At 43.6% G+C, this 23,146-nt stretch overlaps 1 protein-coding gene across 1 annotated transcript in view; it reads left to right on the top strand.

Annotated features, from left to right (window-relative positions):
• The window catches only part of Gabrr2 (gamma-aminobutyric acid type A receptor subunit rho2), a 61,230-nt gene that overhangs the window by 6,337 nt on the left and 31,747 nt on the right, over positions 1–23,146 (top strand). Inside the window, exon 2 of the mRNA XM_015499315.2 lies at positions 2,441–2,547. Coding sequence (XP_015354801.1) covers positions 2,441–2,547 — 107 coding nt within the window. The remainder of the gene's footprint in view (positions 1–2,440; positions 2,548–23,146) is intronic.

Raw genomic sequence — 23,146 nt, 5'->3', positions numbered from 1 at the left:
GGAACATGTTGAGCAAATGAACTGGAGACCAGGAATCGAGAAATTGTGCCACCAGAGTGTGGAAGGGCAGTCTATATGTATGCCGACATTTGGGAGGGACAGAATGAAGAGAAACAGGTGGTGCCAGAGCCCTCACCGGAAGTGGGGGAATGACTGGGAGGTCTAGGGCTGTAAAAGGGGACCAGGCGGTTTCCAGAGTGGGGCTTACAGTGGAATCTGTTTGGGGCCCGGGCAACCCAACCTCAATCAGTTAGTGCAGAACTAACAAAGCGTTTTTGCGGATTGCGGAAATGTTATATATCTGCACTGTTCAGGAGAGTAGCCACTAGCACATATGTATGGCTGGTATAACTGAGAAACTAAATATTAATTTAATTTTAATTAAAATTTAAACAGTCACATTGACTAGTGGCTACTTTATTGATCAGCACTGCTTTGATTTCCCTTTGAATCACACCATCTGAGGCAGAGCTGGTAGAGAATGAACATTAAGAATTTCACAGGGAGAGGTCTCCAAGATCCCAAGAGGGGAAACATGCTGCCTTCCTCTTACAGTTTAAATTGGAAACACGCACATTTGTTTCAAAAGCGAATAAAGTGTAACGACATGGAGAGTGAAATCGGGGTATGTACAAATGAACACTCGAAACCTCTTCATTTATTTCTGAAAATCTTCTATATGCTGCATGTAGCAGAATCACAGTCCCTGAGAGGCAATCTAGTTCTTTCCGCATGTGAATTAGTTTTCTCACCTTTTTACACCTAAACCATCAGTATGAACAGGAGCTCTAGGCAGTTCTCTGGACTCTTCCACAGGTATTGGATTCAAGTGTCCTAGGGGTTCTTAAACATTGCTGCACCTTGGAATCACCAGGGGTTTTGAAACCTCTCAGTGCTGTGACCAAACCCATTAAATCCAAATCTCTAGGCTTGGGACTGGGTAGGCATCAGTACTTTGACAACCTCCCCAGGTGATTATTGTTAGTAGCAAGGTTTGAGAATCACTGGTCTAGTCAACAAGACACAAAGCCAGATAGAGCTTATTGTCGCAAGGGATTGCACGATCTAAAAATGCTTAGTGCTCTTAAGTGCTCTTCAGCCTTGGCTCTCTGGGGATTAGCCGGGGAAATTTAAAAAATGCTGATGCTCAGGTCCCACTCAGAGATATGGATTTGATTGGTCTGGGTTGTGGCCAGAGCACCAGGATTTTTGAAAGCTCCAAGAATGACCCTAATATGTGGTCAGGCCTGAGAACCATCTGAATAATTTTGACCAAATAGGCTAAAATGAAACTGGTTAAAATTCCTTCTAGAAGCTGGCCATTGTCCTGTCATGCTGATCCCATTTATTGAATGCCCACTGTGTACCAGGCATTGTGCTTAGTATGACAGACACAGAGCTGAACTCAGACCCAACCCTCTTAGAAGGTTAAGTGAGACACATGAAAATAACTCTGGTGCTAGGCACAAGCCAGTGAGCCTGTAGGAAGAGCAGACGAGGTGCTGTGGGTTGGGTTGGCTGTGCAAGGTTTCCCCTCTTCCCTTCTTTTTCTCTTTCCCCTCCCATCCCCCTCTTCTTTTCTTCATTCTTTACTTTTTTTCCTATCCTTTTCTTTCTCTTTTTCTTGTTTGGTGATAACCTTGTCAGTAGACAATTGCTGTAGAGTGTTCTGGATTTGACTGCTTTGGGATTGTGTGTGATTGAGGTGAAGACCAGGGTCTGGAAAGAACCAGGGCCTGCAGTGCTGGGTGGCAGCTCTGGCCATCACCATCTTGCTGGATGTTCAGAGCAACTCAATCCACCCATGGCCCTGACCTGCCGGCTTCGCCTGTCTGTCCTGGGACGGAGGCCCCCCAGGGCCGCTGCAAACCTGCCACTGGGACTGATGGAAGAAGCATCAGGTCTGGCTGGATAAAAACATTATTTTATTTTTTTTATATTTGTTTTAGCTGTGGATGGACCTTTATTTTAATCATTGATTTATATGCGGTGCTGAGATTCGAGCCCAGGGCCTCCCACATGCTAGGCAAGCGCTCTGTCACTGAGCCATGACCCCAGCCCCAAAACCATTATTTTAAAACTTTGACCACATTTTCCTTAGAAGCATATTAATCACAAAACCAATACTATAATAACATATGAGAAATTTTTCAAAAATAAATAAATAAATAAAAAGCATCCCCCAACACTCAAACCCACTATTTCCATTCAATCAAAACTTTTGGCAAGACAGTTAGGAGCCTTGTGCCAGGTAGAATGCTGCTCTGCCCAGGAGGTCGTCCACTTTAGGAAGGCCTGGTCCTCAGGGTGGTCTTCCTGTGAGGGTTCTAGTGGTGGTGGTGGGGTCCTTCAGCCCTCCCTCTCCCTGGCTGAGAAGGACAAGGCAGGATGGAGAAAAGTTGCCTACAGATAGATCCTGTTTTCTGGTTTTTCTTTGCAGTAACTCTTACAAAAAGAACCTCGACATGACTAAAATCGGAACAGGAAAACCTCAGCAGCTTCTCAGAGTGGATGACCACGACTTCAGCATGAGGCCAGCCTTTGGAGGTAGGACCGTGTTTTCCCCTCACTGCTGGGTAGGGCCTTGTCCCCAGGGCCACTGCACATGCTGCCCCTTCTGGTTCTCTCAGCTACAGTCCCTCCTGGGGGCAGGTGATTTTCCCCCTCGGAGTCAGAGAAGCCCAACCCAGCTTGTAGAATCACTCTTCCTTGAGTAAGAGTGGGCAGGAAGTGGTGGAGCTGTTGAGTGAAGTAGAAGTCGGTGACTCAGCTGTTTACCTTCACAAAGGAGACAAGCTGCTGCTGCCAGCTTTCTTTTGCTAAAAAAAAAAAAAAAAAAACAGGCAGGGAGGGAGGATCTGGATACAAAACAGTTCCTCTGGCTAGCTGGAGGTTTCTGAGCAATCTAACACATTATAAAGACCCCTCAACACACCTGCCCCCAAAGGAGTGATGCTGCTTTTGAGGTCAGGGAGGGGAGGCAACACTGGTGACTCCTCAGGAACTAAAGAAATGCCACAGGGGGCCCTGCATCCTAGTTCGGGCTGCCATAACAAAATAGCACAGGCTGGGTACCTTTGAAACAATAGAAAAATTCCTTCTCCCAGTTCCGGAGGCTGGAAGTTCAAGATCAAAGCACTGACATTCTGGGTCTGATGAGGGAGGGCCCACATTCTGGTTCATAGACAGCAGCTTTCTCACTTCACATTAGGAAAGGGGTGGGGGACTTTTCTGAGGTCTCTTTTATAAAGTCACAAATCCCATTTGTGAAAGGGCCCCACCCTCATGGCCTGATCACCTCCCGGAGGTCTCACCTCCCCATGCCACCACCTTTGGGGTTAGGATTTCAATGTATGCATTTTGTGGGGACATAAACAGTCAGACCATAGCAGTTGCCTGCTGTCTGTCCAGGTAGGGAAGAGGGTAAGCAAAGCGGGTTACATGGGATCCTTGGGTCAATCTACAATAGACTTGTACATGTGGGGAAACTGAAGCCCAGAACGTTTCATCAGATTAGCTACGACAGAGACAGACCCAGGCAGGCTGATTTCCTTTTGCCTTTCTCTCTGCCCTTGATCCTTTCTCAGGACTCATGGTTCTCTGGGGGCAATAGGAAGGAGTAGGGTGACCTTTAGGCAGGTCACCAATCCTTTCTGAGCCTCTGTTTGCTTGTTTATAAAATGGGGACAGTAATCCCTAAGAATGGGACTGTTGTCCAGATTAAGCAAGATAATGTATGTAAAGACCCTGACACATATTCGTTCTTGTCCCCCTCAGAAAACCCAGCTGTCAGACCTTCCTCTTGTGTGACTGTTAAGGGATTAAGAAATTAATTTATCCCAGAGGCCTTTACATTTTAAAAGGCACTAAATTCCCTGAGCTCTGGCACCTGCTAAACAGATGGAGAAGAGTAGGCGGCAGATTACAGTCCTGTGATTCCTCTTTCCCACCGGTAACCTCATTTACCCTCTCAGGTCAAGAGGAAACCACCAGATTTCTGGTAGTTCAGATTTCCTCGGGGCTCACCATGGGCAATTCTGCCAAGGAATTTTATAATAAATTCCTTTTACTGAATGACCAGCTTTAAAATGGTTGTTTCTGCTCCAAGGAATCTAAGTGAGATATCCCTATAATCTGGAAGCTCCACCTTGGTTTTCTAGAATAGTGCTGGTTAAGNTAACCCCCCCCCCCCCAAGTACTGGGAATCAAACCCAGGTTCTCATACATTCAAGACAAGCCCTCTACTAAAGAGTTGTGTCCCCAGCCCATATATGATCCCCCCCCCCATATATGGTTTTAATGTAATCCCCTCATAAACTCTTTGAGGTAGACAGTATTATAATTCCCAGGTAAGGAAACTGAGGCACAGAAAGGTGAAGTGAGTGGCCCAGGTCACACTACTGGGAAGGTTGAACCCTCCCACTTAGCCAGGTCTCTTGTCTCTACTCGAATGTCCCTTGATGCAGAACTAGAATAGACAATAGACAAGGGAGGCTCTAGCCACAACACTTTTAAGGTTCCCTCCAAAAGTTTTATTTTATTTTATTTTTTGGTGGTGCTGGGGGTTGAACACAGGGCTTTGTGCATGTAAGGCAAGCACTCTACCAACTGAGCTATATCCCCAGCCCTATTTTCTTTTCTTTTTATAGTTTAATGTATTTTAATAGCAAACTTACAGGAACAGCACAGAAGACAACATTAAAAACATGTACTTGCATGTAGGACAACTCAGAAAAGTCTAGTGAATGGGTGGCATCTACTGTGATAAAAATGCTACAAACACCATTTAGTTCCCGTCAATAAAAAATTTACTTGTTTTAAAAAATCCAAATGCTGGCATTGTCCAGAAAATTTTAACAGTTTTATTTATAATTGTTATAAAATTGAACTACTGAAACTTGTTCACTGAAAAATTTTGACTTTCATTAATGCTCTATATGCCTGCATTTATATTAAAAATTCACACACAGGGCTGAGGATGTAGCTAAGTAGTTAGAGTGCTTGCCTCACATGTACAAGGCCATGGGTTCAATCCCCAGCACCACTAAATAATAAATAAATAAATAAATAAATAAATAAATAAATAAAATAAAAAGAAGAAAAGAAAAAAATTTACACACAATGAAAATGGAAAACTGACCAATACCTGATTTCTGTCCCCTGTTTTTCCACTCGCAATCATATACTTAGGTACCTTTTGACCCTTTGGGAAAAAATATGTAACTTAAGAACTACCAATAACAGGAAGAAGAGAAAAAAATTTTTTTGAGAATGAAATGTTCCCCATTATAGTGAATTTTTTAAAATATTTATTTTTTAGTTATAGGTAGACACAATATTTTTATTTTATTTTATGTGGTGCTGAGGATCAAAACCCTGTGCCTCACTCATGCCAGGCCAGCGCTCCACCTCTGAGCCACAACCCCAGCCCCTATTATAGTGAATTTTTAAAAATATATTTTTTAGTTGTAGATGGACACAATATCTTTATTTTATTTATTTATTTTTTAATATGATGCTGAGGATTGAACCCAGTGCCTCATGCACCCGAGGCAAGCGCTCAACCACCGAGCTACAACCCCAGCCCCCATCATAGTGAATTCTTAAGCATGTTCTCCACCTATGCAATGTGCCAGTTGGATGTCTTTTGGCATAATTGTTACATATGGCATGGATACCACATAGGTTGGTGTCTTCACAAAGGCCAACCAGATAGGCCTTGCCTCCCTTCTGCAAAACACAAATAGCTACACTCTGGAAGCTCAGATTTGTTTTGAAGTCCTGAGCAATTTCTCTCACAAGACGCTGAAAGGGGAGTTGCGAATCAGAAGTTCAATGGATTTCTGATAATGTCTAATTTCACGAAATGCCACAATACCAGGCCTGCAACGATGAGGCATCTTTACTCCTCCAGTAGAGGGTGCACTCTTGGGAGCGGCTTAGCCATGGTGAAAGACCTTCTTACTTACCCAGCTTCTCCTTTGGCGGGAGCCAGGAGCTAGAGGTGGTGCTGACGTTAGAGAGCCACCAAAAGTTTTCTTTTAAAATCAGAAGGAAGGGCTGGGGATGTGGCTCAAGCGGTAGCGCGCTCGCCCGGCATGCACGGGGCGCTGGGATCGATCCTCAGCACCATATAAAAATAAAATAAAAGATGTTGTGTCCACTGAAAACTAAAATAAATAAATAAATATTAAAAAATTATCTCTCTTAAAAAAATCAGAAGGAAAACTGAAATTTTAGGCAGAAGAAATCATTTTACTATATACTATTAACATATTCATCTTTATACCCATGCAATTGTTAAAATATATGTATTTTTTATATTTTATATACTTTGCATTCAGGAAGAGGTCCTTGAAGGCAAAAATGCTCAGGGTCCTCAAAACTCCTAAGTGGACCTGCTTCATGGAGGTTTTCTGGGTCAAGTATGTTTGGGTGTGGGTGGTATAAAAGTCCTGTGACTAAAACATACTGGGGCACAGGGGGTTAATAGTTGATGGCAGAATTTTGTGTTTTTCTGTAACCTCTGCTGCAAAACTGAAAGCCTTATAAAAACAGTCTCTCCTTTGGGAGGACACAGCTCTCAGGAATGGCAGGTGAAGGACTGCCTGCCTCATTCCTAGAAAACCTGGCCCTGAGCTGAGCCATGTAACCAGCTGCAGCCCCAGTCGGGGGCTCCTTCCCCAATCCCCATTTGAAGAGCACATTGGACTTTCTGTGCCCTGATCACTGCATCTACTGGGCCCATTGGTGGGGGTCCCCAGAATGGGGAGGGTCAGGACAGTCCTCTACCCCTGCCTAGGTAAGCTTCTGACCCTCAGGAAAGACTCTGACCGTGGAGAGGGAGGCCCTTGCAGGGGAAGGAGGCTTCACCTCCCACTGAGTGCTTTAAGACTTTAAGACACATCAACTGTCAAGATTGCATTTACCAAAGCAGAGTGGGGACACCTCTCCTTTCCTAGATGTCCAGTTGTCACTTGGATGAAACAGGGAGGGGAGCACACATATGGGGGCTCCATGCCACCTTTAGCCCATAAGTAAAATTTGCTGTGCTGGGAATCCTGGCTAAACAGGTAAGACGGGAAAATCCCATAAAGTGGCCTCCTACCTGTGGCTTCAATTGGTCTCTATAACCTATAATTCCTGGGGGCATCTAGAGATGGCTTAGAGCCAAGGAATCTTCCTCCCAGGAGTCCCCATTCCACCTATGCCTCTATCTGGGTCTCTATCAGCATTGCTCAGGGTAAGAGAGCTGTGAGGAAGAAGGCTGGGCAGATAGCACATAGGTGACGCTGTGCAACTCTACAAGGTTCTGATGGGTGTGTGGTGTATGCTTGTAATCCCAGGGGTTTGGAAGGTTTAGGCAGGAGGATTGCAAGTTTGAGGCCAGCCAGCTTCAGCAATTTAGTGAGACTGTAAGCAATTTAGTGAGTCTCTGTCTTTAAAAAAAAAAAGGGGCTGGGGACTTAGCTCAGTGATAAAGTACCTCTGGATTCAATTCTCAATATCCCCCTCCAAAAAAAAAAAAAAAAGTTTCCCTGTGACAGGCTCCTGTTTAGCAACAGAGCCCAATACCCCCTCCTCTAGCACCATGCACACTGAGCAGGGCATTTAAACCAAGATGTCCCCAGATAGCACATTGTTGTAGGTGTGTCCTCATTCCCATCTTTATTACCAAAGAGGACTTCCTTGTGGATTGATGTTTAAAAGTAATTGAGGAGAGGAAATTGTCTAAGATGAGATACCCTTGGATAACCTTTTCAGTCTGGGAAGAGAAAAGATTAAAAATCTAGCAGCTTCCTAATAATCCCAGGGATCAGTTGAAACAAAAATACCTTGTTTAAGCAACCAGCTGCCTGATACAGTTGTGTGCCCTGGTTAGAACTTCCAGAGGCCCAGGGTTTCTCTTCCATTTGTTAGGAAAAAATTTTTAAATTAAATTTTAATTTTTATAAGTTGTAAAATATTGTGCATTTACATTTATATAGTTTTGTTAATCATACCTCAGTAGAGCCGAAAATAAATAAAATTTTGGTGAAATATACGTAACATACAATTTACCATTTTAACTACTTTTAAGTGTACCTTTGGCGATATTAAGTACCTTTATATTACTGTGTAACCATTGTCACCATTTCCATAATGTTTTCATCTTCCCAAACTGAAACTCCAGAGCCACTAAGCAAAACTCTCTGTTCCCCATGGCAACCATTATTCTAGTTTCTGTTCCTATGATTTTGACTATTCGAGGTACAGTTTTCAATTAACTTTTGTGACTGGTTTATTTCACTTAGCATAATGTCTTAGAAGTTCATCTGTGTTACAACATGTGACAGGATTTTCTTCCTTTTTAAAGAGGAATAATATTCTGTCGTATGTTTATACCACATTTTGTTTATCCATTCATCCATGGGTGGGCATATGGGTTGTTTTCATATTTTGGGTATCACAAACAATGTTGCCAGGAACATGGGAATACAAATATCTGTTTGAGCATAAACTCTAAGGATCATGCCTGACTTGCTTACTCCTGAGTCCTATTCAGGGGAGCAGAACATTTCATCCAGTGTTAATGAAATCCTCACGTGGGAACAAATTATGAGGGTTGCTAGGAAAGAAAGTCCTGGAGCTGTGGGGGTACCATAGGGAAGGGCTGCTCTGAGGAGAGCCACTTTTGCCTGGGAAGCTCACATTATTGGAGTCCTTTTTACATTCTTTATCTGAAACCACATATTATTCTCAAGCAGCTAACAGCCTCCTGAGGAGACATCGGGGATTTAAGTGTACCCATGTACCGCAAAAGCAACTAGGATGTCCCAGCTGATGGAGTCGGGGAAGCAAGGCTATGGCCCATTCTGCCTAGAGAGAGGACCTGAAATGCCTGCATTCAGGAGGCGACACCTGTAAGGATGTGGAGCAGGTGTAGCGGTGAGCCCTTGAGGGCCAGGGGAAAGTGGGGAGATAATCCAGGGAGAAGGCGCTCATGGAGCTGGAGCAGCTCTGCAAAGCTGTATTACTCCCACGTGGGCATGTCTAGACCAGGAGGGAGTGCAGGGCAGGGGCACAGAGAGGAAGGGCTGGGGCAGTGATGGGCAGGGGCAGCTCCAGGAAGGCTGTGCTGCCTTCTGTCTCTCAACAGCACAGCCTAGGCTGAGGAATGACAGTTTCAGGCTTGTGCCCTAGACAGGTCACTGTGGGCCTGCATGGAGCATGCTGGAGGGGCTGTCCATGGAGGTCAGCTGCTTGGGTAGGTGGAGATGGGACTGGAGGGGAAATTGAGGCTACCAGGACAGACTCCAAGGTCAGCTTTGGGCAGGTAGACTCAATTGTCAGGGAAGACCAGGGGAGCTGAAACCAGTCGTGAGCCAGGCAAGGGGAGCCCCACTAGGCCTGTAGCATTTTCCCCAGATCAACTTCTAAGACATAGAACCCTTCCTGTACCAACTTCACACAACACAGGGCAGATACGTAGGAGAAAAGGCAAGAAACATCAGCTCCCGTGCTTTCTTGAGATAACTGCAAAGCTCAGAGCTTCCAGCCCTCCTAGTGACCTGTCAGCTCTTCCTCAGGTGACTCTACTGGGAACAGGGATCCCTTTCTGATTTTGTCTCCTCCTTGCCCTTTCCCCTTTCTAGATCACTCCAGTTGAATCAATCCATCCTTCAGCTCTGCTGCTCCCTCCCCACCCAGGCCCCAGGCCCTCATCCCCTTACACAACTTGTTATCCAGGCAATCTTAGGTGGATAAACCCTCCCCAGAAAAATCTTATTCCTTCGTATTTAATTTTAATTTCATTAATAAACTAAAATTTAATTATATATTTCTTTTTAGGATATGATAATAATATGAAAGTTGAAAGTATTGACTTATAGCAACACCTTGGCCTTGATCCTCTAGTGGCACCCTGCTCCCCACTTCTCCTGGCCAAGTTCACCTTCTGGGAACATACTTTCCTTGGTGCTGCTTCCTCCAAGACTTGAGGGTTTCCATATTCTACAGGATGCAATGTAGTCATCTCCTTGAGTCAGATCCCTGCACTGTTCTCCCCGTCTTTGCACACAGACTATGTGATCTTGGGCAATTAAGAAGCAGTAAGGCTCAGGATCTGGCTCAAGTTCACACAGCCAGTGAAAGGCAAAATTGAGATTTGCACCCAGGCAGTACAGCCCAGTGTGGGGGTTTTCATTAACACTCCTAGCAAAAGACAATTGCATTCCCTTCCCCTTGAACCTGGGATGTCCTTTGAGATCAATTTAAGGCATAGACTACATCAGGAGTGATACTGTTGCAAAACCTCTACTATCTGTACAAAAGTCTCTTCCGCACATGCAGCGAAAGACTAGGAGCGGCTGGGGGTACCTTCTTGGTGCATCTCACAGATCTTTTAGGACCTTTCTGGGGGTGAGGGTGTGTACTGCTGTGTAACTTCTCAAGTTATAGTCCAGTTGCTTCCCTAGCTGGACTGTATCTAATGAGACATCTTCCTAAGTAATTTCCTAGGGTAATTCTGACACATGATTTTAAAATCTTGCTTACTACTTCAGAACCACCTCATGTAATGTGCCCTGAGTTTGTGAGTGGAGACCCCTCCCCGCAGGCCCCTGTGGTTCTCCTGGTGATTTAGTCTGTGGTCTCCTTTGTAGGAGAGAATCAACCCCTGGACTTCCAAGCCACAGGATTCTGGCCACAAGGTCCTAAATACCATTCATCTTATTGGAGATTTACATTGTGTTCTTAACTCTTGTGTTTTTGCAGGAGAGGATTTCAAGCAAGACATGAAATGTAGTAAAAGTATAGGAAAATGTTTCAAGAAAGAAGGTACAGAAAGCACCCCAAGGGAGAGCTGGGTGATTTCAAAGAGGAGAGGACCTCTCACTCCTTTATTCTCCAGTTTTATTAGGGCTTTTAAGGAAGGTTGTTAGAGTCCTGCCCAAGCATCACCTCGGGCTCTATATTGACAGCCTCCATTCAATTTTTAAACCTCTATTATTCATGCCTTTATCTGTAAGTATCTAAGTGGAACACCCAATCCCCAGGAGGGGAGTAAAGCTACAGCTTACAATGATAACATAAAGCTATGCTAACAGCCTCAGGCATCCGGGTCATCCTCACCCAGCCAAGAGGTCCTAATTGGAACTTGTTTTATAGAATTGATAGTTGGTGGGTCTGGTCTTAATCATCTTGCTGTGCTGTTTGACAAGGATTTGTCAAAAATATTTTCACAAGCATACCTGTTGTAGGGACAAATGAGGCAAGGCACTGAAGATAGCAGGAAACAGTTTTATTTGGCTGCAGCCAGGCTCAGGGGGCACAGCCTTTGCTGTAATCAATCAATCCCCTGAACCCCGAGTTCAGGGAGTTTCAGAGTTTTATACCCAGCATGTAAGGGGAAGGGCTCAGAAGTTCACAGTCTGCAGAAGTTCACATAAAAGCAGCTTCTTCTTTCACTGTTCTGGACATGTTAACTCTTCAAGGACAACACCTGAGAAAGGGAGAGTTTCTTCTCCCCTTTCTTTCCACCCCCTGCCAGCTGTTACCATGGAGTCCATTTGTAACTTATCTTAAAAATGTAGACATCTCTGTGAAGCCCCAGCTCAAGGCCAGAGGCCTTGTTTGCACATTTCTTCAAAATACTATACTGGATATGTTTGTGAACAACTAGTAAGGGGGTGCCCAGCACCCAGAGTGCTGGTATCTTCTTGGCCAGTGGCCAAGTAAACAGGGTGACACGAAAATAGGAAGTTTATCTACATTGGACTCTTTTTCTGACAGTCCTAAAATCAGCCATGGTGAAGAGGGCTTTTCTGTGGAGAAAGGGGGTGCCACTTCATACCCTTCCTTTTGATTCTTACCTCCTGACTTGATCTTCCTCCTGTTATTAGAGAAACGGTTTATAGGGCTGAGATCAGACAAGGGTCCTGGAATAGTCAGTCAAGGGTCCTGGAACAGCCATCGTGTCAGATCTTGCAAGATGAGACGGGACTGGGGATTAACTGATTTGCTGTATACTTTTTTTTTTTTTTTAAACCATGACCCACAGCTCATGTCTAGCTGCAACTGAACAATCTGGCCTCGTAAGGCCCACAGAGCCAACTAAGGCGAGAACATAGTGGCCCTTCCCTCTTGGGGACTATAGCCTCCTCTTCTGAGTGCTTCTGGACTTCCTGGTTCTGCCTCCCTGTCCCCACACTGGGTGAGGTGAGCACCTCTCTTTAGAATGAACAGTGTGGGAGTGAAGCAAGGGAGGATCTGGCCCTCCGTGGCTTCTGCAGGCATTTTCCCAGCAGCTACTGCCGGCGGAGGAGGGGACTCCTTGGAACCTTCCTTGGGAGCACAGACCCCAACCTGCCACCCATGTCTTGCTCCTCCTCACGTCCCTTCTTGCCCTTTGCCAACAATAGCCCCTCCTCTGCAGCCCCCTTTTTTTGGCTGGTGCTTCATGACTCTGTCTGAGGAAGAGACTGATGAGGTCACCATGCTCTGAGGGAAAGAATGTTGGCAGTAGGGCAGATCTGGGCCCCCACTAGACAGGTGTGTATGTGTGTGTGTGTGTGTGTGTGTTTTCCCCAATTAAAATTTTCAGCTGAAGTATAATTGACAAAAATTTAAGGTATACAATTAATGTTTTGATACAAGTGTATACTTTGAACAAAGCACAATGCTCAAGCTCATTGACATTCATCATTGTACTGAATATGTGACATCTGCTAAGAGGGTAGATTTTGAGTGTTTTCACTGCGCACACACACACACATACCCCCAAATGCTAACTGTGAGGTACAGTTCACGGAAGTCCTCAGAGCTCCAGAACTTACTCATCTTGCATAACTGAAACTCTGTACCCTTGTTGTAGGGCACAGACAAGGCAGGACACCGAAGATAGCAAGAAACAGTTTTATTTGGCTGCAGCCAGGTTCAAAGGGCTTTCGCTGTAATCGATTAATCCCCTGAACTCCAAGTTCAGGTAGTTTCAGAACTTTATACCCAGCATATAAGAAGAGGGGCTCAGAAGTTCACAGTCTGCAGAAGTTCATATAAAAGCAGCTTTTTCTTTCACTATTTTGGGAAAGTTAACCTTTTAAGGACAACACCTGAGAAGGGGAGAGCTTCTTCTTCCCTTTCTTATCTCCCCTGCCAGCTGTTACCATGGAGCCCAATTAAATTGGTAACTTCTTTTATCTTAGAAATGTAGACATCTCTGTGAAGCCCCAGCTCAAGGCCAGAGGCCTTGTTAAAGGATTTATCTTCTTTTTTTTTTTATCACATTTTTCATTTGCAAACACACTTCTACAAATTACTATACTGGATACATGTTTGTGAAAAACTAATAAAGGGGCATTCAGCACCTGGAGTGCTAATTTCTTCCAGGCCAATGGCCAAGTAAAATAGAGCAACAAAAAAATAGTAAGTTTACCGACACTGAACTCTTTTGTAGAGACTCTTTTGCTGATACTCCTAAAATCAATTATGGTGAAGATTTCTGGAGAAGCTTAGTTAAGATTTTTCTGTGGAAGAGGGGGGGGGTGCCACTCACTATACCTTCTGACCAACATCTCATTTCCCTCATCCCCAGCCCCTGGCAATCACCTTTCTTCTCTCTGCTTTTGTGAGTTTGACTATTTTAGATCCATACACTGCTCAGACAGGTGTGTTTGGAGACATGAAACTTAAGAAATTGGTCAGATACCCTGTGGAGACTCTTCTAGGCATTTAGAAACAATTGGGTAATTGGAGTTGGGTCAGAGATGAGGCTCAGCAGAAGACTGTGAGCTGTCAGAGAGCTTGTTGTGGGAGGGGTTGAGTGTCTGCCAGGAAGATAGGGGCCTGAGGGCTTCGGGAGGGAAAGGAGGAGTCTGGGAGAGCTGTGACCCAGAGATAGCAGAACAGGAACTTTCAAAGAGAAGGCCACCCAGCCAGGAGAGGTTTTGGAGCCCAGGAGAGCCTGGAAACTGAACAGGGTAATGGGGAGACTGAGGTGGAAATCCCAACCGCTGGTGGAGATGGAGTAGTGGACTGAGCCACCTCCTGAAGTAGTCCATTGGTTCTCAAACTGGAGTGTGAATCAGGCCCACCTGGCAGGCTTGTTACAACCAACTCCTGGGTCCCAACCCCAGAGGGTCTGATTCAGTAGGCCTAAGTTGGGGCCCAGGAACTTGCATCCCTAACAAGTACCCTTTATGCTGATGCTCTGGTGGAGGGGAGAGCCACTGGGTCTCACCACCATCCCCAGCTCCCTGCCATTAGATAGTCAGACGCCTGCCACCAAGTGGAGAAGGCAGCACTCACCACCAGAAAAGTCAGGCTTATTGGTAAAAGTGAAATTCATGATTAAATCCGCTAACAAGGGAAAAGATCCCATGGTCTTTATTTAAAATTCACTCAGACCCTACAAGAAGCCCATAATGGGAAGGAACATGAAAAAAAATGCAAAGCCAAGCCATACAAGCACCAGTACAGAAAATGCTCCTGCTCCAGCAATGTCCAGGACAAGCCTGGTCACTTCAGAGCCATGGGGGGAAGGGTAGTCCAGCTGCCTGGCTGGTTCAGGGTGTCTGCAGAGAGGGCAATTGGTTCTCCAACTTTATAGAGGCAAGGTAGAGTGTACCTCCACACTTAGAAGCCTGTCCCCCACATACGCTCAGGCCTCCTAACATCTCAGGGAGGAGAAAGAACTTCAGAGATGGAGTTGAGTATAGAGGCAGGTGGCAAGGGCAAGACTGCTCCCAGGGTGGTGTGTGTTCACAGAGAACAAGGCTGTTCCCCTGGGGAATTCCATGAACATAGTTTCCCTTTGTTATCCCATTAACATTGTTTATGCAGGCCCAGGATACGTGATCCAGTGTTCTCCCCATCCACCTCAGATAATACCTTCTCTTCACCTCATCTCTTATTTTCTTTTCCTCTTTTTTGGTAGGGGGGAGTGATGGAGATTGAGCCCAGGACCTTGCACATGTTAAGTAAGCATGTACCCCTGGGCTACACCCTCAGCCCTTAATTTGTTTATTTTATTTTATTTTTTAATTTCTTAATTTGTTTTGTTTAGATATGACATCCATTTTCTATACGTTCTAAAGTAAATTACCACAAATTCAAGGACTTAAATTAACACAGATGTTACCTTACTGTTCAAGCATTCTGAAGTCTAAAATGGTTCTCACTAGTTACCATCCAGGTATCAGTCATGGCTGTGTTCCTTTTTAGAGGGTCTGTGGTGAATTGTTTTCATGTCCTTTCTGGCTTCTAGAGGCTGCCACACTCCTTGGCCCTGGCTCTCTGCCTCTGTCTTCAGAGTCAGCTCTTACATGTTCTTCACGTTACTCTGATTTTCTTGCCTGCCCCTCTCAGTCCACATTTAACGACACGTGTGTTCACCATGGGGCGCCCCCACTAAATAACCCAGGACATACCCCCTATTTTTTTTTAATTTTTTATTGTTGGTTGTTCAAAACATTACAAATTTCTTGATATATCATATTTCACACTTTGATTCAAGTGGGTTATGAACTCCCATTTTTACCCCATATACAGATTGCAGAATTACATCAGTTACACATCCATTGATTTACATATTGCCATACTAGTGTCTGTTGTGTTCTGCTGCCTTTCCTATCCTCTACTATCCCCCCTCCCCTCCCCTCCCCTCCCCTCTTCTCTCTCTACCCCCTCTACTGTCATTCATTTGTCCCCCTTGTATTATTTTTCCCTTTCCCCTCATTTCCTCTTGTATGTACTTTTGTATAACCCTGAGGGTCTCCTTCCATTTCCATGCAATTTCCCTTCTCTCTCCCTTTCCCTCCCACCTCTCATCCCTGTTTAATGTTAATCTTCTTCTCATGCTCTTCGTCCCTACTCTGTTCTTAGTTACTCTCCTTATATCAAAGAAGACATTTGGCATTTGTTTTTTAGGGATTGGCTAGCTTCACTTAGCATAATCTGCTCTAATGCCATCCATTTCCCTGTAAATTCTATGATTTTGTCATTTTTTAATGCAGAGTAATACTCCATTGTGTATAAATGCCACATTTTTTTTATCCATTCGTCTATTGAAGGGCATCTAGGTTGGTTCCACAGTCTTGCTATTGTGAATTGTGCTGCTATGAACATCGATGTAGCAGTGTCCCTGTAGCATGCTCTTTTTAGGTCTTTAGGGAATAGACCGAGAAGGGGAATAGCTGGGTCAAATGGTGGCTCCATTCCCAGCTTTCCAAGAAATCTCCATACTGCTTTCCAAATTGGCTGCACCAATTTGCAGTCCCACCAGCAATGTACAAGTGTACCCTTTTCCCCACATCCTCGCCAGCACTTGTTGTTGTTTGACTTCATAATGGCTGCCAATCTTACTGGAGTGAGATGGTATCTTAGGGTGGTTTTGATTTGCATTTCTCTGACTGCTAGAGATGGTGAGCATTTTTTCATGTACTTGTTGATTGATTGTATGTCCTCCTCTGAGAAGTGTCTGTTCAGGTCCTTGGCCCATTTGTTGATTGGGTTGTTTGTTCTCTTATTGTCTAATTTTTTGAGTTCTTTGTATACTCTGGATATTAGGGCTCTATCTGAAGTGTGAGGAGTAAAAATTTGTTCCCATGATGTAGGCTCCCTATTTACCTCTCTTATTGTTTCTTTTGCTGTTGTTTTGCTCTTCTTTTTCTAGGATTTTGAGATGAAGACATACCCCCTATTTTAAGGTCACCTGATTAGCAACCTATGTTCATGTGCTATGCTAATTCCCTTAGCCCTGTAACCTCACATGTTCATAGGTTCTGGAGATGAGAATGTACATTGTTAATGGGGGGTGGGGTGGGCCTTATTTGCCTACTATAAACAATACAGTAAAGTACACACCTCTTATGTGTCTGGCTTGAATTTCTACATATACAAACATTGATGATTGAAAATACTACCCAGATTAATATGCAAAACATTCCCTGCTCCCCAGAAGGCTTCCTCATGCCCTACCCTATCAGTTCCTGGGTCTGCCTGATTTCAGGAGCACAGAGCTGTTGCAGGATCTTGGGAATGTAAGGAATCTGGAAAAATCTGGGAAAGTGAGGATCTGACAGGAGGAGATTGGAGAACAGAAGTGACTATTTTTCTGATCTCTGTCTCCATGAATAAGTTTTTATTGTTTTTTTTTTTTTTTTGGTTTTTGTTTTTGTTACCCAGGATTGAACCCAGGGGCACTTTACCACTGAGCCACATCCCCAACCCTTTTTTGATTTTTATCTTGAGATAGGATCTCACTAAGTTGCTTGCTAAATTGCTGAGGCTGTTCTTGAACTCGTGATCCTCCTGTCTCAGCCTCTGGAATTACAAACATGCACCACTGAAACCGGTCTTGAAGATCAGGATCAGGTACTTGTTCCCTCCAGTGTTGAAGACTGAACACTCAAGAAACTCTGAGGCAAGAGCAAAAAGTAAATTTTTTTTTTTTAAGAAACAGAACAGAGAAAGAGAGAGAGGGAGACTCTTCTGGAGAAGAGGGGTCCAGAGCTGGTGCCTGAGGGAGTGGGAGTGGGTGCTCCTTTTATAGATTTTAAATTTCCTTTTTTCTCCCTCCTCTCTTATCTTGCCTACATGACTAAGGGCAGGAAGAGAGCCATCTAAGGACCGCCCCCCGCCCCAGGTTGTTAGCAACCAAGTGGCAGAGAGTGCTATCTACCCTTTTCCTTTTCTTTGGTAATTAGCTACCTGCCCTTTACTGGTCTTACCACCCTTCCTGGCTCTCCAAGAATTATTATTAATTTTCTATGTGCTGGGGATTGAACCTGGGGTTTCATGCATGCTAGAGGAGCGCTCTGCCACTAAAGCTACAGCCCCAGCCCAGTTTTGCCTATTCTTGAACTTCATATAAAAGGAATCAGACAAGGCTGGGATTGTGGTTCAGTGGTAGAGCGCTCACCTAGCACTTGTGAGCCCTGGGTTCCATCCTCAGCACCACATAAAAATAAATAAATAAAATAAAGATATTGTGTCCAATACAACTAAAAAATAAATAGTAAAAAAAGAAAGAAAGAAAGAAATCAGACAGTGTGTGACACTCTGTCCTGAAGCAACCTGGTCCATTATTGGAATTTTCAATGTCAATCTGTCTTTCTGAGGTTTCTACACATATCATCTTTTGTGACATAACAATAGTGCAATTCAGAAAGTCTCTTCCAATAGTTGGAAGTCTCTTTCAAATAGTTGAAGACTGTTCCCTCAAAGACTTAATTTTTATAAGATCTATACATTATGCCCTTCAACATTTGCTAATGTTGTATGGCCATGGATATATAAATATACAAATGTACCCATGCCCTGCAGTTCTCCCTGGGTCTGTGCTGCTCACAGGGTGTGTGTGCACGTGTGCCTGCCCTCATGCTTCAGGTTCCAAGTACAATTCCTCCTGATGAGGCTGCCTCATGCCGAGCCAACGGAGTCATTTCTTCTCTTCTTCTAGAAGCCTATGGAATCTTTTTCATGTCCTTCCAAAGTCATTTTATGCATACAAGTAAGTAAGCATATACATTCCCCCCACTTCACTTTTTAGACTATTTTGCTATACATTCTCTTGTATAGCTATGCATACTCTGTTGTTCTATGGTCCATATTCTTATGCACTTTTTTTCCTTAACATATATCTTGGGAATCTTTATCAATTTATATAGAACTTCTTCATACTTTTAATGGTTGCTTAATATTCCATTGTATGGACATATAATTCTTCATTTCATTAATGTCTTATTGAAGGACAAAATATTTCAAACATTTTGCTATCGTAAATGATATGTAAATATGTCATTTTTGTATTTTATGTATCTTTAATTCTGATATTGATAAGATTCTCTGAAAGATACAGAAAAATTCCTTGATAAAGAACTGTATCTATTGAAGACAAGAATGCTTAGCAAACTAGGATCTCCTGATACAAGCAAAAAGAATGAAAATGGAGTAGAAAAAATGGGCAAAAGACAAACAGACAACATAAGAGATGGACTCCTTGAGGTTACAAATACATAAGAATGCTTAAGCTCATTGGTAATTAGAAAAATAAAAGTTAAAGCAACAGAGTTCTCTTTTTTTATGGCAAAATGTGAGGCTTTATTGAGAATCTTGGAAGATCAGGTGTTGAGTGGGGAGCAGGTACACCCCTGAGGCTGTTACAATTTGCATTTTATCCCCTAGAGTGCCAGGTCCCTCCCTCACTTCCTCACTGAGTACTATGGGGTTCTCAATCTCCCTGCTTGTCACCTAGGTTTTACTGTCTCCTATTGGATTATTTAAGGAAATATACCTTTAATTATTCCCACCTTCCTTTGTTCTCTGGTGGCAGGAAAGCCTTTCTGGGATTGAGTGCAAACAAGGCCCATCCTTTCCCCTTCCCTCCTATTTGTCAAGGGGCTATGAATCTGACAAATTGGGTGTAAACCCCTCCTAACTATTCGTTCTATTTCCTATTCTACTGATTTTCTTACATATTCAGTAATTGTATTTTTAAGACTAAGCACTATATTTTGAAAATGGAAAACTGGACTTTCTATTTCCAACATTATTCAGTCCCATTTGTACTCAAATGAATATGAGATACTGAATTTGGATATGTGAATCAAGAGGAACCTGATAAACTCAGATCAAGAGCCTAACTTAAAGTATTTTATAAAACAGTACCTTAGAGTTGGGGTGAGAAGTGCAGGGTTTGCAAGAGATATGGAAGACAAGGTTCTGATGCTCCTTTTAAACAGATAGCAACCTTCATGAAACTATGCTAACTTATATTTGTCCCTTCACTTATTATAAGCCAGGAAATGTGTATGATTTATTTAAGGATTTTTTTCCAGTACTGGGATCAAACCCAGGGCGTCTTACCTGCTAGGTAAATAAACACTATCACTAAAATGCATCCCCAGACCTGTATGACCTGTTTAATTGCTCCTCTTGAAAGGAGAGGTAGGTCACATGTTGACCAGACACTTTCTAACTGTTCTCTCAGCTGGGACTTACTATGAGGAACATGATTCTGCTTTACTTATCAGTGCAGGCTATGTTCTTAAGGGGTTGCTTGTTTCTGCCTTTTCTTGCTAGAAATACAAGTCATAAACTTGGCTTCATTTCTAGGGAAAACATTTACCGATATCTGCTTTGTCTTTTATATATATTTGTGTGATTCTTTTTTAAATTTTTTTATTTTTATTATTAGTTGTTCAAAATATTACATAGCTCTTGACATATCATATTTCATACATTTGATTCAAGTGGGTTATGAACTCCCATTTTTACCCCGTATACAGATTGCAGAATCATATCGGTTACACATCCACGTTTATACATACTGCCATACTAGTGTCTACTGTATTCTGCTGCCCTTCCTATCCTCTACTATCCCCCTCCCCTCCCCTCCCCTCCCATCTTCTCTCTCTATCCCATCTACTGTAATTCATTTCTCTCCCTTGTTTTTTTCCCTTTCCCCTCATTTCCTCTTATATGTAATTTTGTATAACAATGAGAGTCTCCTTCCGTTTCCATGCAATTTCCCTTCTCTCTCCTTTTCCCTCCCACCTCTCATCCCTGTTTAATGTTAATCTTCTTCTCATGCTCTTCCTCCCTGCTCTGTTCTTAGTTGCTCTCCTTATATCAAAGAAGACATTTGGGCAACAGAGTTCTTGAGAAAGAACTTTATACACATCAGAGAGGCAAATATTGGAAGGCTGGATCATGACACATGAAGCCCTTGTGAGCAGCCAGTGAGCAGGGTCACATGTGGGGCACACTGGTGGTGTAGGCACCATAGTCACCAGGAGCCCAGATCTACCTGACTTCAGAGCACAGAGCTGTTGCAGGATCTTGAATATGTAAGGCAACTGGAAAAAGCTGGGAAAGTGAGGGTCTGACAGGGGGAGATTGGAGAGCAGAAAACAGTCACCAACTGGTTGGCTGAAGCCTGCTGGGGTAGGCAGGTTGACTTTGAAGGAAGGCACACGTGTGTAGCTGTCTATGTGGGTCTGGTGGTGGGTCAGAGGGACTTTCTAGGATCCCATCAAAATTTACCTGCCACACTTTCTCTTCCAAAACAAACTTTCATGGGCCCTGTGCTACTCAGATATATTTTTATTCCCTGTTCCCCAAGCACAATAAACCATCAGAATTTTTTTTTTAACTGTGACAGGGATAATGATGAATATTGAGGCAATGTGTATTCATCTGCAGAATATCTTTTTTTTTTTTTTTGAGGGGCACTGGGGATCTAACCCAGGGTTATTTTACAACTGAGCTATATCCCTAGCCTTTTTTATTTATTTATTTTTTATCTGGAGACAGGGTCTCACTAAGTTTCTCTGAGCCTCATTAATTTACTGAGGCTGGTATTGAACTTGCAATCCTGTCTCAGCCTCTGAGTTGCTGGGATCGCAGGTGTGTGCCTTGCACCTGGCTCATCCACCAAACATCTAATCCAAATAATTCTAGGCTCTCATATCAAGAGCCATACCTACTTAGTATGTTGAGTTTTCACTGTGAAGATAAATGCCACTTTTCTCCTCAAAGCAGCAATGGGAGACAGGATGTCTCTGGGAACTAGATGAGGAATTCCTGACAGACATGAAGAGGACATGGGAAGCTATCCCCTGTGGGGGCAAGGGGACACAGATAGGCAGAGAATACCTCTCTCTGCAGAGCATGGGGCTCAGTGGTAATATCCATGTGTGAGGGGGCCTGGGAACTTTGTGGGTGTGGTGGGACCTGCAGGCTGGCGGCCCACTGCCTGGGCGCAGCATGGGGAGATTGTGTGTGTGTGTTTGTGTGTGTGTGTGTCTTTGTGTGTGTGTGTGTATCATTTGCTGCCACACTGATCATGAGTGAGGAGTAGTGATGTACTTGTGGTGCAGGGAGGTGACTAGACCGAAGAGCCAAGGCCCAGCTCCCGGCCATCCCTGGTCTTGCAAGGGTATGATGAGCCTCCAAAAGCCCACACAGGCCTATGAGCAAATAAAAGCAATGAGGTGAACAGCAGACCAGCACGGGCTTTAGGTCTGCACTCAGAGGCTGTGGCCTGGAGGACTTCCCTGCTAGAGGCCAGAGGACCATGGATTTGCCACCACAGATGGCAGCCGTTGTTGCTCAGCTGATGAGAATCCAGAGCAAGTGCTTAGTGGGGTTCCTTTCTCCTCTAGGACACAGAGTCAACTAAGGTGGGAGGAAATGAAATGCTTCATTAACTAGACATGACTGAGCTGCTGTTAACTGGTAAATAAAAATTTCCCACACTTAAGACGCACAGGGTTTTGTGAGAAAGATCAAAGAAGCTGCCTTTTAAAACAAATTATTGTTTTGCATATCTGAGAAATGTGGGTTAATGATCCACCTTGCTATACTATGCTATGTTCTTCATACAACCTGAAACACATTCTTTCTCCCACAACTGTTAGGAGTGATGAGTGTTCCAAAGCCCTACCCAGATATGGCCATTTGGTGATGCTCTCTCCAGTGCCTGTGACCCAAATTCATCAAAAACTGCTTCTTGTAGAATTTCCTCCAGTGCCCTCAGTTGGAATTAATTGAGCCTTCCTCTAGTTCCTATTATATCTGTGAATGCTCCTGTCATCTCTTCTGTGATATCACATAGAAGAGATAGAGCTAGTTGTCTCCCTTCTTGGAGAAAGAAACAAGGTTTATTGACTTCCACATCCCAGGCTGCATTGCTCAGGACTTGGTCTAGTGGACACTACAGGATTGAGCGAAGGAATAGTAAATGAAGATGTATGGACCTTGAGAAGCACTACATACATGTAAGGTCTTATTCAAATTAGCCTGCCATGTTGGTTGATTTCTTTTCTCTCTCTCTCTCTTTTTAAGTGTTGGGGAATGAACTCAGGGCTCCATGCACAATCCCCAGCCAGATCTTTTTCTTAAAATATTATAATACCTAAATACTATATTAAGAGGAATAATAAGAAATCATTATTGCAGTTTTATTTTTCACTTCAATTAATTTTCTAAGCTTAAGAAAATGGCACCATAAAAAGAAACATTGTAAAAGAACATGAGGAATTCACTGACCACAGCATTTTCTTTGGCAAACCCTTGATGATTTATTTGTTCAATTTAATGTGGCAAGTTCTCCTTGACTAATACAGTCTTTTTAAAACTCTCCATAGTAACTGGGAGCATGCAT

The sequence above is a fragment of the Marmota marmota genome, unplaced genomic scaffold (assembly GCF_001458135.2).
Source record: "Marmota marmota marmota unplaced genomic scaffold, marMar, whole genome shotgun sequence".
Taxonomy (NCBI): Eukaryota; Metazoa; Chordata; class Mammalia; order Rodentia; family Sciuridae; genus Marmota; species Marmota marmota.
The sequence above is the reverse complement of the archived record's forward strand: the minus strand, read 5'-3'. Positions and strand labels throughout refer to the sequence as shown.